The 17655-nt window shown below is 40.9% G+C and overlaps 1 protein-coding gene across 1 annotated transcript in view; it reads left to right on the plus strand.

Annotated features, from left to right (window-relative positions):
* The first annotated feature begins 2214 nt into the window (after positions 1-2214).
* The window catches only part of MTUS2 (microtubule associated scaffold protein 2), a 159717-nt gene continuing 144276 nt past the window's right edge, over positions 2215-17655 (plus strand). The window contains exons 1-2 of the mRNA XM_058800039.1: positions 2215-4506; positions 10263-10503. Of these exons, the coding sequence (XP_058656022.1) occupies positions 2215-4506; positions 10263-10503 (2533 nt within the window). The remainder of the gene's footprint in view (positions 4507-10262; positions 10504-17655) is intronic.

Raw genomic sequence — 17655 nt, forward strand, 5'->3', positions numbered from 1 at the left:
TCTCCTGTTCTGAGGAGGGCATCTGAAGTTAGGAGGTTCATGTCCCTCTCATCTCAGAGCATTCCTGCACAGCAGGGAGTGACTTCAGATGTGTGTATGTCAGCCAACATCAGTCAAGAGAGGTGAGTAATAAAACATAGAGGAAGAGCCAGCAGAATCCAGACACAGCTGAGTCTTTTCATCTCACTGACTCCAAAGAGCATAGCAAAGTTGAGTCTGGACAGTGCCATTTAAAATAAACTATCTTGCAGAAAACCCAAGCCAAAGCTTCTTACATAGCAGCTATTAACAGAAGAATGATCGAATCTAAGGTCCCAAATGTAACACAAAACCACGTATCTTACTTCCAAATGGACCTATCATGATATGTAAATGTTCAACACATTGACAGAACCAAGCTCCAAAGTTTGCATTCTCTAATAGGAAAATACATTATATTTTTATATTAATTTAGTAGGAATCTTGTACGTTCTATAGCAGAACCTTGTATTATTTACAAGCTGGGTAGTTATTGTAATGGTAGTCATAAAACGCATTACAAAATTAAGCAGGCAATATTTTGAGAAAAAGAAAATGTCTTTGGGTAATTGTATGGGTGTTAATTGTGAGAATGTAGTGGATTCTTCAAGCCTTTGACATCCCTAATCTGAGGCTGGATGTCACAAGAAGAGATGAAATTGCAATGCTGGGTGCATAGAGTCCATCCTTGTCATCTTTGAGGGGTTAGTCTCAACTGGCAGCATTCTGAGGTTGAGCAGAGCCCTGCGTTTGAGAGGGGCCAGGTATTTCCTGACCTTCATGTTTATAAATTTGTTCTAGCAACGTTAAGCCAAAGTGCTTGGTCTGTCTCTGAAGCACACCAGCATGGTCTCTCTGCACACTGTGTGTAAAGATGCTTTCAGTGAACACAGGGACCCAGACTGGCACCCAGATACTGTACACAGAGCACTGGACTTATTCTGCACTTCTATTTAGTGCCCCTGTGAGCCCCTGGCTAGAAACCCAGCCCAGCTGGGAGTATCACAAGTGCTTTGAATTCCAGCTTCTGGGAAATGTGGAGCATGTTCCAGTTGCCAGTGCCCATGTTTCTTTATGATGAAGGGTATGAACACACAGGGTGCAAGAAATATCTCAGAGAGTGAATTTAGGCATGAAACAGACAGAAATCTCACCTTCATCTTGCTGGAGGTGATAGAAGACAAAATCTGGGCTCCCAAAGCCAAACATGTGAGGGAGCCAAAAAGAGATGCACTGTATTGGGATTGCTGTATAATCCTCTATATTTAAAAATACACACATTCATCTGTCTCAGAAAAATTAGAATTTTTCTTTTCAGGCCTCCAGCCATAGCTTTTGCTTTCTTGGAATCTATAGATCTGGCTAAGAAATGTTGAAGGGGGTGGGTTGTTGGTGAAAGAATAGCAGTGATTTCTACAAGGCAAGGAGAGAAACCCATAAACAACTTCTATGGACCTGGAATTTTATTATTGATGACTAATCTGTACAGTGATGCTTTAAATGCTTCAGTAGCCACCCTTGGTGTAATAATTGTTGAAGCAATATGCAAATGTTTAGACCCTCAAGACTGGATCCTACCCTCACCTGGCTATTTCCAGTTGTAAACCTATGTGTCTTAAAAACAGTTACAACCACTCCTCTAACCAGGACAGTTTTTGCTGTGTAGCTTCTTGAGTCAGAGATCTGTCCTACACTAAGAACTTTTGCTGGGAGCAAAATTGCAATTGAAACGACATTTAAAGTGTTTGAAAACACTCTGTCCTGGGGTTATACCTGGGAGTGCTGTTGATTTAAAGTTTGATTTAGTTAGCATGATTCGTAACATCAGTGTAATGTTGTCTGTTTGGGTTTTTGTTTCATTTGTGTTTGGGTATTTTTTTCCCCTTAGGTTGGCTGGATTAACTGGCTCTCATTCAGAGGGAACTTGGCAGATCTATTTTGCTTTTGTTGAACCTCTCTACAGCGCATCATAAAGATTTCCTAGGTCCGGGAGCTGCAGAAAAGACAACTGAGCAGCAGAAAAATGTGACTCTGAAAAGAGACTTCAAGCCTTCCAATGATGAATTTTCTACTGAACAGTTCTAATTTAAATATATAACTGAAGCATACATAAAAGTTAACCTGATAGGGAAAAACACCCTCTCATTAATTAGAACTACCAAAAAAAAAAAAAAAGCAGTCACTTGAAGCTTCAAAATGAGTGCTCCGTTAATTCCAAACAAGTCATGTTATTCCCAGCTTCATGACAACCGCAGTGAAATAAGAAACAACAATGAAAGCATAGTGAATGTTGGGGATTCCAATGCCAACCAAATTGTAACAAAAGTTAGAGCCACTGACGGGGATGTTAAGAAAAATGATTTGACAGATGAGAGTGGGAATATATACTCTGGAGGAACAGAGAAAGTGACTCATCTGCCCACAGAGCAGAATAAACTTCTGACCTTCAAGGACTCTCGATCCTGTCACACCAGTGCACAGGAGAGTAAGCTGCCCTCCACCACAAGCAGGGAAATGGGGAAAGACTGTAGGACCAGCGAAGCTAAGGATATATCAAGGCATATCAGGATTAGCCGAGGACAAAGTCTGTCCAATTTAAAAAGTAGCACAAATGATGCCAACCTGGAGGTTGTCTCCAAAGGTAATATTGACTTCACCCAGAACATTCCTAAGGGAAAAATGTCCAGGACTGTGGAGGTGGAGGGAATAAAAAGGCTTTCTTTGGGAAGACCAAGTAAATTTTCTCCTCAGCCCGAAACATTTGCAAAAGACGGCGTTGGTCGCGTGTCGTGCAAACGTCTGCTTTCTGCATCACTGGACTCCATTGACAGGTCTCACCACTTGGTAGGAAGCACAGAGAAATCCCAAAAAACATCCACAGATCATTTTCTTGGGATGGTGTTTTGTCCACTTGACAATACCTCAGAGGAAAAGACTGTATTTTATTCCAAACCATCTACCTCAGGGAACAAGAAAACAAGTAAACCAGAAAATGTACCAAATGTTAGCATTGAAAGCACATTGCATACTTCTCATTCTCAACATTCAGCTGTTAAGCTCAGTGAGGTTGCTAGTAAATCAGAAGCACAATTAAGTCAGGGTGATAAAAGCAAAAAACTGGAGGTTAGGACTGCACCATCTCTGCAATATAAAAATACATGTCCACAAAAGATAGAGAGAATTATGTTGGTAGAGTTCCTGGGGTGTCCAAGACCTGAAAATACAGCAGTGCAGGAACAGAAAAGCTCTGGGTCTGACATGTCAAAATTTCAAGTATCCCATTTTCATGACACCTGTAGTAGAGTTGAGGGCCCATTTTCAAGCCAGGTAGTAACTCATCCTGATGATAAATTGCAACATGATAGCATCGCCATCAGTAGGGAAGGAAGAGGAAGCAATGACAGTGACAGCAGGGCAACCAGCCAGGCTGATGAGGAGTATTTTACTGATGAGGAAATGGAAACAATATTTCCACTCACCTGCAGCAGTAAATCCAGCATCAAAGTGACACCAAGAAAAAACAAAAATTTGCATGAAGTTGACACAGGTTGCACTGAAACAGTTGGTGAACAGATATCTCCTGTACATGATATTAATCCACCTGACAGCAAAACCTTGGAAGTTAATGAGAATAAACTGATGCTAGTCAAAGAAAGCACTGAGGATGCTGTTGTGCCTGCTTCTGATCCGTCAGATCGTCACAGAGCACGCAGTGCAGAGACAGTGTCAAACCCACAACCTGACAGTCACAGCAGTGATGTGGAAACCTCAAATGTTTCAGTTTCAAGTAAAGAAACAGCTAATGTAGAGAAACACCCTCCAGCAGAAGCACCAGAGAGCTGTAACATTCCAGCAAAGGCTGATGTCTTTTTATGTGTCCCAACTCCTGTGCGCCCAATGGCAACGCCGGATGTGAATGGTCAGCCCACACTATCAAACAGTAATTTGAAGGACCTTTATGCACTTCATGATGACAAATTGTCACCCTCCTCAGTCCTACCTCCCACTGACAGCACACAGTTGTTAAACTTATCCCCTAAAGTGCCTATCAAGACTGCTTGCAGCAGTGCCATCCCAAAACCTATCCTGGTCCACCCCAAGGGCTCCCTCGCAGATAAGGCTGGTGTGGACAGTGACTGCAGTGAAAAGCTGGAAGAAGGCGCTGAGATGAAGCCTGCCATCCCCCGGCCCAAACCTGTGAGGCCGAAGATCATCACGTACATTCGGAGGAGCCCTCGTTCCATGGAGCAGCTCGACCCTTTGTTCACGCCGGCGGGGCTGCCCTTCGACGGCACCGCGTGCAGCGTGCCCGTCCCCGCCGAGCAGAAGGCGTCCGGCGGAGGGGAGCCAAAGCCCGCCAGCGTCCTCTACGACAAATTTAAACCTGACCTCCAGAAGCCAAGGCTCTTTGGTTCTGGACTAGTAGTGTCAGGAATTAGGCCCCCAGGTCATCACTTCGGTCCAATGGGCGAGAAGTTTCTGCAGGAGGTAAGTTTCTGCAGCTTAGACAGCTGCTTTTGTGTGCCAAGTGGTGACTGTTTACTTATTTGCTGCTGCCAGAAGTTAGTTCTCAAACCTCAAATAAGAAATAAATCCTAAAACAATGTGTGATCATTAGGAATAAACTTACCTAACTGTTTCTGGCGCTGACCCTGTTGTGATATCTTAGCTGTTACTGGAAGTTGTTACTGTGTTCTTCCAGTATTCTCCAGCAAATTGATCACCTGCTAGTATTATAAATAGGGATGTTTAGAAAGAAAAAGACATACTGAATTGAATAAATTTTTTTCTTTTTTTTGCTTCCTGAAGAATAGCTTTGGGAAATGATTGCAATTTGCCCATAGAGACTCTTCACTCCTAATGGGAAAGTTGGCAGGTTTTTGTAGACAGAACACTAGAGGTGCTAAACTAATTCCATTCTGTTTAGCTGTGTGGAAACCCAGGGATTATCAGGGCTCTTTTTGGATTATACATATGATACAAAAGAAGACTTACTTTTGACTAATTTTAATGCTGTTTCTTACACTGACCTGCACCTCAAAAAATATTTCTTCTTGCCCCTGGAAATCCATGCTAAGCAGCCAAAATGTGATGGAAGTCCCTCTAGGTGCCTCTGGCTCCAGATATCTCACTGTGTTTCTGCCTTGCTAAAGTGGGTAGGAGCCTTGGGTTCCCAAAATCCCTGCTGGGAGATGAGCACAGTGGAGGAGGGATGAGCTTGCTTGGTAGGTGGAGGAAGGACAGGGAAGAGCAAGCTGTGTCTGTCATGTGCTCTTGCATCCACTGCTTGGGACCTGGAGGACTTGAAGCTTTTCATACAAACACTGAAGATAACACAAGTGATTTTATTTGAACGAGTCTCTAAAAGAAAGGATTTTTTTTTTCTCTGTGTCTTGTGGTGTTGTTAAGGCTGTTTTACTCCCTTACTCATTCTACATATGGTATAGATCCAAGGAACAGCATTGAAATAAAAAATGTAGTGACTCAGTCAAAACCTGGCAAATACCCAAATTAGGCTACTGTGTGCGAGTGTAGATTGACTCTTATGGCATATTAGCTAGAAACCTACTGAAGTGAGCAAAGATTATAATTATTTCTTGTCACAAACACAGAAAGAACAGTACTTGCTGTCCTTTTTCCTTTAACCACAGTTTTCAGCTCTGTCCCTTGTATTTTATGTCCTGGGAGTGAATTACTAAAGTCTTTGGGAGATTGTCTATTTCAGCCATCATGAGTATATTTTCACAATTGCCTTGTACGGTGAGGAAAATTACTAGGTTACTGCTGTTGAATGCATGGCAGTGGAATGAAAGGCAAAATGACCCAGACTGTTTGACTGTTTATAGGGTGGCATGACCCTCTGGAGACCACAGGTGTCTGTGAGAATTGGGGTTCAGATAATCAGGCAGGATCAGCAGACACATCAGTGAACAAAGGACAGATTTCTGAGCACTGCTGAGAACTGTTTATAGCATGAGAAGGATTCGGGTTGTGGCAAGTCTGCGGTGTGATTTTCTCTAGGCTAGGGTTAGAAGCAGGATACATGAGCTGGAGAGGATCTTCCCCTGTTCCTCCAAGAAACACGACTTTTGATGGGTATTTCAACAAGAGAATATCTGAACCCAAGAAAACTGCTTCTTCAGAGAAACTGGACTGACGAGAAGAGGCTGAGAAGAAAAAGTCAAACTGTGGTTTGCGTTTGGCCAGGATTCAGGAGCTGATAGCAGAAGATGGAATCTGCTTTCTTGGACTGCCACCTTAAAAGCAATAACCTGGTTGTCCTACCAGCTGGAGGAATACAATGGGGCCTGATTTGGTTCAGTATGAATCAAGGGAAAGGAAAATGATCAATCCATGAAGGTGAACAGATGCTTGGAAGAGCAGCTGTGCACAGTATGGGTTAGTAGCAGATGAGTGATGTGTAATCCAAAAGAAACCAATTAGGATGCATTGAAATAGATCCAAATCACTGAGTTGAAGGGAGAATGTGGAAGACTCAGAGGTTTGGGAGACAAAGAGACTGTGGCACGATCTTCGGTCACACAGGCCATTGTCTTGGTTAGAGAAAAAAAATCCCAGATTGACCTATTTCACACATCCAGTATTGTCTTTGGAGAGCTTTGATTAGCATTTTGTAGCCCCTTCATATAGCTATGATAGTTTTAATAGCTGTAATCTCTAAGCATCATTCAGCTAAGTGGTAGGAACAATTAAATATCCCTCTGGGTGCCAGGCATAGAAGAAATAGGAAGGTGCTGTCTTGGGCAGGAGACTCCAAGAAAAGGCCTGGAGAACTCTATGAGAAAGACTTGAGGGCTGTCTCTGTGCAGAGGGAAGCCTGCAGGGCTTCTTGAGCTGCCTGTGCCAAAGCCCACTCAGGGCAGCTCAGGCAAAAATCCCAACTCCAGCATGAAGGCACTCCAGCTGCACTGAGGGGTTGGATCCACAGTGGAGTTGAGTAAAGGCTGAATGGGCAAAAGAACAGAAAACCTCTCATGGTGAAATGCAAAATGCTTAAGAAATCTAGTTCTTTTCCAGGGCAGGTCCACATCTTTGATCACAACATGATCCCCATCTCATTGTGGAGCTCACCCTCTTCTAGTCAGTGCCAGTGGGTGTTTGTGGGCTCTTTGTTCTTCCAGTTGCCTCTGTGGGAAGTTACAGGGCAAATCAAGCTACAGGGACCCTAAGAGTGTAGCTGTCCTAGTGAATTGAACAGTGGAATGTCATGGCCTCCAAGGTTCAGAACAGGTTGACTGCAGGCAGAGAGTTTACCTGTACAGTCTGTGTGCTGTCAGAGAGTGGCCACTGGTCACTTTATTCACTGTTTTATGGCTGCTGCCAAGAGCCCTGACCTGGTGAGGGTCTGTAAGAAGGTCTGCTGATCACCAGCTCTCCTGCCTGCCTCACCAAGACTGTGCTGGCCTCATTCAAGTACATTTTGGGTCTGTTCCCCTGCACCGACATCATTGTGGTCCAATGGATGGACTAAAGTCTGTTGAAACAAAAAGCCCGCTAAGGTAAAAAAGACTTGGGGGAAGTGTTTTATATATAGTCAAACCAAAAGTTTCTCCCCTTGATCTTGTTATTTGAACTGCCTGAACTGATGTTGCCAACTTCTTTTCCCAAAGAGTTGCCTGAAGCAGGCGCTTGACAAGCAAATTCTTCCTCGAGGCATTTATGTTTGATGATGTTATAAACAAAGTAACATGAAGGAAGGTGTTGGGCATCCGTACCTGCTGGCCATGCTGCCGCTCTGCTCAGGAATACCCAGCCTGTGGAAATTCCTGTGTGCTCAAAGCATTTGTTGCAGACTTTTCTGGCTCATTTTAACAAATCCACTCTTGGGTGTGTAGGTAATGAGCAGACAGCCCCACAGAAGAAAACTCTGGGCTGACCTTCTTGGTGGGCAGGTTGCAACAGATCATTTCCCTAGAAGTCCCTCATACATAAACCTAATACAGGGTGCTAACAGGGATCATATTAATCCACATCTTTCTGAAGAGATTTAAAATGGCAATAATTTTATACAATTCTATTGAGACCAGTTGCATTTTGCACTTCACGAATTCACAGTTAAATAGAAAGGAAAAAAGGTCAATCTTCATAACAAGTTCATGTCCTGCAAAACTGGGGTCTTCAAAAAATAGCATCAAATTCTTGAGAGATATTTGGGCAAATTCAGTTGGACTTCATTATCTTAAAGGTCTTTCCCAATCTAAATTATTCTATTCTAAGTCCTTCTCCTTGAGAAGGACTCCTTCCTTGAGAAGAGGTTTTATGCTTGTGATTGATTGGGTTTGTGTCCATGTTTGTTGCCCTTCTCTGTTACTCTCAGCATACTGTCTATAAATAAAAAGAAAGGGAGTGAGAGAAGATTTGAATAGATGGACCCAGTTTATAACAAATACTTATTTTCTGTATTTAAAGATTTTCTCTTTTCCTTATACTGAAATACTTGGCCTTGGTGCTTAAGTTTCATTTAAGTATGAAATTATAGTATGCATAGTGTAATCTGATAGAAATAAATTTTATCAGGGGGAGAGAAGATAACTGAGGCTTATCCAGAAAAACAATCTCATATCTAGAAGCTGAAAGTAAGAAGCCAGACATCTGCAGTCCAAGTCTGCAGAATCATTCATATTATACAGCAGAAAACTGCATCCTAACTTTAAATAGGTCATAAGAGTATAATAAAAAAGGAAAGAGAAAGATCTAATGGCAGGAAATAGGACTGCAAATGGAGGAAAAAATATAGGGCAAAACTATAAAGCTCAATGTTTGTTGCATCTGCCCTCCTAGTTCCTGTGCAAAGGCCTCAAATATTCTTCTATATTTCATAGTTTAAGGCCAATCTTGTCTCTTAGCATATTAAAGATTTGCTAAATTAGGATTAAAGCTCTTGAAGGAGCTAGGATCAAAGCTTTTATAGCCAATGTTGAAGTGCATATTCTAATGCTTATAATTGCTAAATAGAAATTGATTTGGCATATTATATGCATCATAACTTACAGCAGAGTTAATTAATTGGCAGTTACATTTCTTCCTAGGTAGCCTGTGGCACTTTTGATTAATTTTTAAACAAATTTAGTTCAGATTTCCTATTTCCTATGCTTTTTTTCTTTTCCCATGGTCTAAATGGGATGACTGAAAAAATATTCATAGGTCCTTTCTACATTATGTTGATATTGCATTTTATAAGAAAATGGTGAAGAAGTTGGACTCTACTCAGAAAAGCAAAGAGTTCTTTGCAAATGTGAGAGTTCAAAACTCTGCACTCTTGTCCTGAGTCACGAAGCAGCACAGAAAAGTGGGAGTCAGAGCCCAGCCTGAATGCACAAAGACACAAGGGCTGAATCATGGAACCAGATCGTTCCTCGAGTGCAAGTTCAGTGCTCTGAGCTAGCTATGAGCTGGAAACACTTCCAGCTTGGGACTAACTCTGCTGTGCTTACAGTAAATGCCCATTAAAATACTGAGAGATTTGACACTGATTTCAACAAAGCAGCATCTATTTGTCCTAAATAGCAAAAGTTTCACATTTGCAAATCTGATATTTTTTTCTCCAATTCTCATGGGTATGTGGGTTTTATAGCTCCAATTTGGAATATTCCACAGGCCTCTGAAAGCATAAGTTAGAGAAATGTGCTCACATCCACAACAAGGTCGCTTTCCAGGAATTAGAGGGGCACAGATGACAATGAACATTTTGCAGTGAGAACATACTGGGGGTTCTTTCTTTTTTTTTTTTTTTTTTTTTTTGTCACAGAAATTACTTGGCAGTACAATTTCTCTGATAAAATGTACCTAAACACCTCCAGCTTTATTTTTAGCTATCTAAGTTAAAACCAACTTCTCCCAGAATTGGGCAAGGATATTTTAAATAACTTCTAACAAAAATTCCATTTACACAGTCTCTTAGTATATCTACATGAGTAAATAATATAACTTTCATGACTTAACAGTACTCTCATTTTCACTAATTGAAGGTCTTCCATTTGTCCATTTTCTTTTGGGGAAGGCATCAATTCTTTAATGGGGTGTACTTCTATATTGAGGGTGTAATATACAAGTTTTTGAAGAGGTATTCATATAGTAAGACCATAAATTTTTGAAAGTTTGCAGTGGTCTGAGGACCAGATTCACAAGGAGGGAAATTTAGCCTTTACAAGCAGTTTGGAGCTCCATATTGTCTGGGTTTATTGATTTATTGCGTAATATCTGTGTTAATGATTTTTCTGCAGGTTGGGGAAAGGCCTGCAAAAGATGAATTTTGCCCTCCAGCGTACACCCACTATGAGGTGTCACCAAGCTTTTATCGATCTGCCATGATCCTGAAGCCACAGCTGGGGCTGGGAGCAGTGTCCAGGTTGCCATCTGCCAAGAGCAGGATTCTCATTGCGAGTCAAAGATCCTCAGGGAGTTGTCTCCATCAGCAAGGAGAAATAACAAGTGCTCCCAGCCTCTACCATCCTGATGCTTCAGGTAAAGTATGAACTTTCTTTCCTTTCCCTTTACTGTTGTCACCAATAAGATACCTTTTTTTTTGAGACAAAAAAATCACAAAATGAGCAACATTTTGACCTGATCCTACAAAGCTCCAACAGCACCCTTTGAGGTGTGTCTTTTTATCCTGCAACAAGGCTGACTAGGGAGTCTGGAACTTGTGCAAAGGTTGTTCATTGCCAAAGAAAGAGAATAGTTTTCAATAATAATTCTCATTTTTCATCTTTTTATCTTTCTCCACCTTGTAAATGCCTGAAAAATCTTTGGTTTTGTTCTGGGGAAGATAATAGGATATTTTCTTCCATCATGAAGACCCCACCGTTCAGTCTGGATTTGACATTCCCACCACATTGTGCTGTGAAAACCTGGGCAGTGTTCAAATGTGCCGGCAGAGATCTCGATTCTCTGAAGGCCTGGTGTACACCTCTTTGGAGATAACACTTCTAATACCATTTTCTCCCTAGCTACTGCCCAGCTCAGCATGACCCTGGGCAGAATTACAGGGGAGGGAAAAACACAAGAAGAGGTAGAAGGAGAAATGTTTGATGTCACAAGAAAGAGAGAATAATTACTTCTATGGGACACTCCTTAATAGCCTGGAAAAGTGTGGAAGTTTAAAAAATGCACAGGGGCAAGTTCAGAGACAACTGAAAATCAGTCATTGCCAGAGTGAAGTGTAGCAGCTGTTTAACAGCCTAGAATGCTGCAGAGATTTTTTTAAGTAGTCACAACAGCTAAAGTTAATTAATGACTTAAGGTCATATGATCTCTTGCCCCAGGATGGGATTCTTTCTGATGTATCCTTATTTAACCTGTTCATGAAAAACTATTTATAAAAGCCTTTGATATGAGATCTTGGAGCCTCTGAAAGCAGAGCTGCTCCAATGCATTACCTATTTTCAAGTTAAAATTGCTCCCTAATGTTTTGCCTAACCCCCTTTGTTGCAGTTTGCTTCCCCTTTCATTTGGAGTAGTTGTGTGGTCTTTTTCTCTTTGCAGGTATTTGAAAACTATTACCATCTCTCCCCAGTGTCCATTTGTCCATACCAAGAAGAAGAAGAAATTTAGAAAAATTTAGAATGGAAATGCACCACAGCGTCTTGACTTTACCCTGAGGGGACAGTGTCAGTCAGTAATACAGGCTGACAGGATTTGGGGCTTATCAGACAATCAAGGTTCTCTGTAATACAGTGCCTCTTACCAGTATCCTGTACTGTCTGAACCTGCATGTGGAGTTTATCTGATGCCATCAGCAGAAGCTGACCAAACTCAGCTGTATGTGACTTCTGAGACACCCCAAGATTACAGGCTGGGTTGTAAATACCATTTCAGCCCTGTGACTTGAGTTCAGTCAGCAATGAACATGGGAATACAGGTGCAGAGAGTAATTGGATCATAATTTCCATTTAAATGAAACTGCAAGAGTCTGTGAGTTTAGGATATGAGTAGGGTAAACCCTTGTGTTATAGGAACCAGTTTGGGAGATAGATAAGAGAGAAAGTGCAAACAGAACCCATTACAAAATAAATGCTTTTTTCTGATCCTCAGAAATGAATACTGCCTTCATTTTTATTCATCCATCACCCATCCATTATCCACATTATCCTCCATCATTGATGCTAAACAGACATGACTTTCCTTAGCCACTTTTAATCCATACAGGAGCTTGTCTTGCATATATTCATTTACCATCTTCTATGTTATGTGGCATTTTAAAATCTAAACAGGATCAGCTTATCAGTCCCATTTTTTGTCTGTAGTACTGCCTTTAAAAAGAGCCAGTACATGAGTATACATAAGTAAATTGCACGAGCTGTTACTGTGATTCTATTCCACTAAAGTTGTATTTCTTAAGATTTTCATACTTCTCAAAAGTTAGGTTTTTTTGTAATATTTTGAATTTTAAAAAATTATTCATTTTTTTAATCACTGATTATTTTTTTGGGCCTGGTCTGCTTTGGAGGTCAAGTTTAATATATAACTCTCCATAATTTCCTTCCTACAACTGTTATTTTGCTTGTTTCTCTCTAGTCTTTTGATACCTTGCTGTTTCAGAAGGGGTATAAAAGACAAGTCCTGATAGTCCAATAAGCTGTCTGTCATCTCTTTCAGGACCCCAAATTTTATGGATTTCAAATTACACAAGACTTGTTCTGGAGAGGTTGCTGATGTCTCCAGTTTTTCACTTTCCACCCTAGGACACATTGTTTTCACTTCTGGCATCTCACCTTTCATTTTCCTTGCAAGATGAAGAATGTGTTTAATTTTGCTGCAGTACCTTATTCTGTTGTGAAGTACTTTTCATTGCTCTCCTTTGTTTCAATGCCTCTTCCCACTTATCTTTTGTGTACTTCTGAAGTCTTATGTTGATTTCTTTACATTCAATTATTTTTGGTATTTTATTTCCCAATTATCTATTCAAGATTTTGTTATAATCGCCTTTTCCTTGTATATCTTTAATGACTTAATCCTTCTCTTGGCAATGAACTTCCTAGGTCAGCTTACCAGACTTTTTGTTTTTATTACTTTCTTTTAAAAAGAATAATGAATTGCTCACGAAAGAGGCTAAGGTGACAGAAGACAGGACAAGATTGGTGTAGGAGTGCAGAGGCATCACAGAATCGATTCCTGTGCCTGCATCCGCAGCAGAGCACACATGCAGACCAGAGATGGGTTGCTGGTTGCCATGGAAGGGATGAATGGGAGAGCACCCCCTGGCATGTCAGACCTGTTGGGGTGCTAATTGGAGGAGCTTATAGAAGGGCCAGACACCTTTTAGCCATCTGTGTTGAGGTACCCAACACCATTTTCAACCACTTTCCCTTATTTCAGCTGTTAGCTGTAGTATTATTTGCTGTATATTTGATCTGCATCATTGGTTCTGCTGCACTATTTGAAACACAGGATTAAACACAGCTTTGATAGAGTCATATTTGCAAATATGAGTAAATAACATGCATGAACATATGGGCAGTGTCTGGGATGCAGAGCCAGTAAGACTTGCTCACAGGTGTTGTGGGGTGTGAGAGCTTGGGTAACTAGCTAGGGACTAAGGGGTATTTTTCTGTCAGGGATACCAGGCCTGCCTTCAAGACTGCTAATCAGCATCTCTTGCAGCTTGATCCTGAGCTTTTAATCCAGTGTCCAGTCCTGGTGATATCAGCCCTGCCCTGAGGTAATGGAAACAGAAGGATCAGCCGGTTGCTGTCCTGTGGCAGAGTGCAGTACCGCGGCGGATCTTACGCTGAGATCGCTGTGGCACGGTATCGGGGACAGCAGTGGTGCCTCTTAACAAGGATTTTATTCCCCTTTGCCATGCCATTCATTGTGCAGCAGTCTGGTTAAGCAGCACTGATAAGCGGGGTGGTTTGGCCCATGTATAATACTAATCCTCATAAAACTGACTGTAACTGAAGTAATTGATAATTAAATCCCTGAACTGCTGTCATGGACTGCAAGTATTATGAGTGCATTAAGGGGTTTGTTAGCTTTATGTTATGCCAGGCAGAAAGTGAAATAATGATGAGTGCTCCCTCAAGTGTGATCTCTTAAGTGTGATGCCTAAAGTGTGGTTGGATCAGTGATCCTTCTTCATCAGTACAGTGTAGGACGTGCGGTGGCATTGGTTGCAAGTGCCTTTTGAAGCAGTGCTGCTCCTTCGGTGGTGCTTTGCCTCAGGAGGGTCAGACAAGCAGCCTGACTGTAAGAAAAAGCATTTTGCAAAGTAGGTAAAATGAGAAGTCACTAAGTTATGATCTTCTTATAGGTGCCATAGAGTCTCTGAAAGCTTAACATTTGTTTATTTTATGTAAATAGACTCTACTCTTTCTATGGGAAACTTGTCAGTCAAAACAAGCATTGAAGCATACTGTGTCTATAACATGTAAAATATTAATATGTTTTTCTTGGTTATAAAGACTTCTTGAAGCAAGTATGTTAGGATTTGCATTCATTAGCTGGTTATTTTGATGGAATTAGTGTCTGATTTGGAAAAGTATAACAGAGATCTCATCATTAAAGCTTCACTTTAATTATGCTCATTAATTTAACTTAATTCTACATTTTTCAGTAGTGTTTTGGGGTATTTTTTTCTCAAAGAGTGAGTTATTGAAATGTTACTTCCTTATCACCTCTCTGTGTATTAAACTTGTCAGTCCCGAGGGTCTAGCTGCTCCTCTTATTTCTAAGCAAGTCAACTTTCCTTGAAGACAGAATTTACCCATAAATCAGGACTGCAATATTTGTCATTTCTTGGACAGACACAGATATATGCATATATTTGTGTCTTTGCATATGTATAATGTATTTCATCTCAAATGCCACAATATGCCTACAGCTTTCTCCCAGCAGGAAAGCTTTATTTTCATGTTTACTCTCAGGAATAAACAATGTAATAGTGACCTATTAATTGAACATGTAAATTAGATTTGATGACAGAAAAGAGGTCTGAGTTAACTTCCTGAAATATTGCCTTACTGCTATTCCAGCTCTGTCTGTGCTTGAGGTACTTGGATTTGGACTGGCAAGCTTCTTAACTGGCTAAGGAAAGAGGGACAAGGGAATAATTCAAAGAGGAAAATGTTCTCTGTCCTCCACTAACCTGAAGAGTTTTCAGTTCACACTCTCTATTTACTTTGGGAGAGCAATCTGACTGTACTCCATTAAAAAAAAGTTTCAAAGGGACACACACACACTTCCTCATGAATTTTTTTTAAGGACATTGTCATCTTACTTGAGACATTGCCATCTGCCACCTCTCTGCTCCAGTTACTGTGTCTTCAAGGAATTAAACCCCATCATATTAGAAGGGTTGTCTATGTGACAGTTGTACCAAGCTGTCATTTCTAAGAACAGTATGTGGAGCAATCTGGGTGTAGGAGCAGGCAAATGCTTCCTACCTTGCCTCCTTCCTGCTCAGAGCCAAGCATTGTCTCTGGCTGGACATCCACAGCCCTTCTGAGCAGCAGGGGCAGATGAGATGCAGCTCCAGTGCAGAGAAGTGTTCTGGCTGCTCTGGGCTGCCAGTGGAAAATGCAATGAGTGAGACTCATGCATGGATGATTCCTGTGCTGCAAGATTTTGAGGGATGCCATGCTTTTCACAGTAATTGCTGAGTGAACATGGATATTTGCAGCTTGAATGAGTTGTGAGATGACAACTTCTTGGGGTGTTGAGAATGTGCTAACCAGCCTTGGTTTGCCTGGGAGCTGGGAAGGCACAGAGCAGTTTTTGGTGCTTTTAAATCCGAATCGTGAGGAGGGGAGCATTTACTACCATATGTTGGCGGACTGACCCATCAGAAATTAATCAATGTTCAGCAGTGACAACTGTTTGGCCTTTGGAACTGACCTGTCCCAGGCTTGATGGTATTTGGGTGAGGGACCATCAGGGCAGCTGGGCTCAACTTGCTCACTGCTGTTCAGGTGTAAACCGTTAAAGCCTCTGTTTTAAAGCCCCTTTCCTCAGTTCTTGTTCAGAGAGAAGTTGTTATGTCTGTACAGGGAAACCACAAATGTAGTGGCATCAGAAAAGAGTTCTCACATGTGTGATTTGTTTTTGATCTGCAAAGATACAAATGGTTGGGTTAACTCAGCTTGTATTATCTCTGACTGATGCAGTGACATTGGAAGTAAGTTTTTTACCCCAGATTTCCCAATATGCAATAAGAATAGAGATGTTCAGATCATCAGTAAGTGAGAGAAAATGGCATTTAATGATTAAAGTTTTAAAAGAAGTGCTGGTTAAAAAAAAAATTAAAAAAAGGGAAAGCAAAGAAAACTAAAAATCCTATGACCGGATGACAAAGACTTGCCAAGGAACCCTTAGTTACAGAGTTTTAAAGTCTTAAACTGTTACTCTTTTTCATAAGAGCATATCTGTATAACTAATTTCTTTAATTTTTCATTCATTTCAGCTAAAACATATTTCAAATTTCACAGTGAAATTACATGAAAGTTGCTTTTTACCCCCATGCACGAAGATGCAATTCTTGTGCAGTGGGGACGCATAAGAAGTGGAGTTCAGACTTTTAACAAAGTCTCCCCAGGCACATCTAGTTTGTGTCAATCAGTCCCTAACTCAAAATGTTTTTATGTTTCTGGATGGGAACAGCTTGAAGTGTCACAGAAAATCACTTGTGTGCATACAGACAACAATACTTAATTCTATAATTAGCTTCAGGCAGTGAGACAACTAGAAAGATTTTTAAGCTTATTTTGGCAGATTTTCATTAAAATAAAAGCTGCTCATTAAAATAACTTTTGTTTTGAACTCCCAGACCTTGTTTGCAGGAGTACTTCTATACTTTTAAGAAACAGAAATAAAGCAAAAAACATGCATGAGAAAACTTGATGAAGTTTAGAACAGAAAATATGTACAATAGGCTGGTGTCTCATGTATTTTAATGAGAAAGAATACACAAAATTACTTAGTTTTAAGAATTTGAATGCATCCCTAATGAGGATAATGTCCTGCCCCCAGGACATTATCAGAAGAACTGGATTACAAAGAAAAGAAGTGAAAAATAATTTCAGGATGATGATGAGTTCAAGATGCAAAATATTGTTAGTTCAGGGGGAATTGGAATTGAAGTCTTAAGCTAGAAACACACAAAAAAGTATGAGAAAAAAACACTGAGTCCTCTGCCCAAGTCTGGAAGAATGACTTTGAAGAAAAGGTAAAGATGGTTGGCCAGTTTGTAACCAAAACCCTTTTGGTTTTAAGGAAATTCTTCTTCATTCATGGTGCTCGGTCACAAACTGCAGAGAACAGTCAGTCTGGGGACTTGTTGTGGGCATCCCTGTAGTTGAGCTGGGGACCTGGGAGTCTCAGGTGAGCCACACTGCCCTAGGCCAAGCATGTTTGAAATGCTTTTTAAATAAAGCCATTCCTAACTTTATTCCACTGCCCCAGTGGAATTTCCCCTGTTTTGTTGCAGGAAGTCTGTGATATTTATAGTTTGTTGCTGTAAAATGGAAGTATCTCTCCCTCCCTCGATTTTCAGAGATGCTTAGGAAAAAGAAATCTCAGCTTATGCAGTCCAGGTGCATTTTTTGGAAACTGTAAAACCCGCAAGAGACAGCCCCATGCCTTCTCCCTGCTGCCACTGAGCTGGGCAGGTTCCTTGCACCT

The sequence above is a fragment of the Ammospiza caudacuta genome, chromosome 2 (genome assembly GCF_027887145.1).
Source record: "Ammospiza caudacuta isolate bAmmCau1 chromosome 2, bAmmCau1.pri, whole genome shotgun sequence".
Classification (NCBI taxonomy): Eukaryota; Metazoa; Chordata; class Aves; order Passeriformes; family Passerellidae; genus Ammospiza; species Ammospiza caudacuta.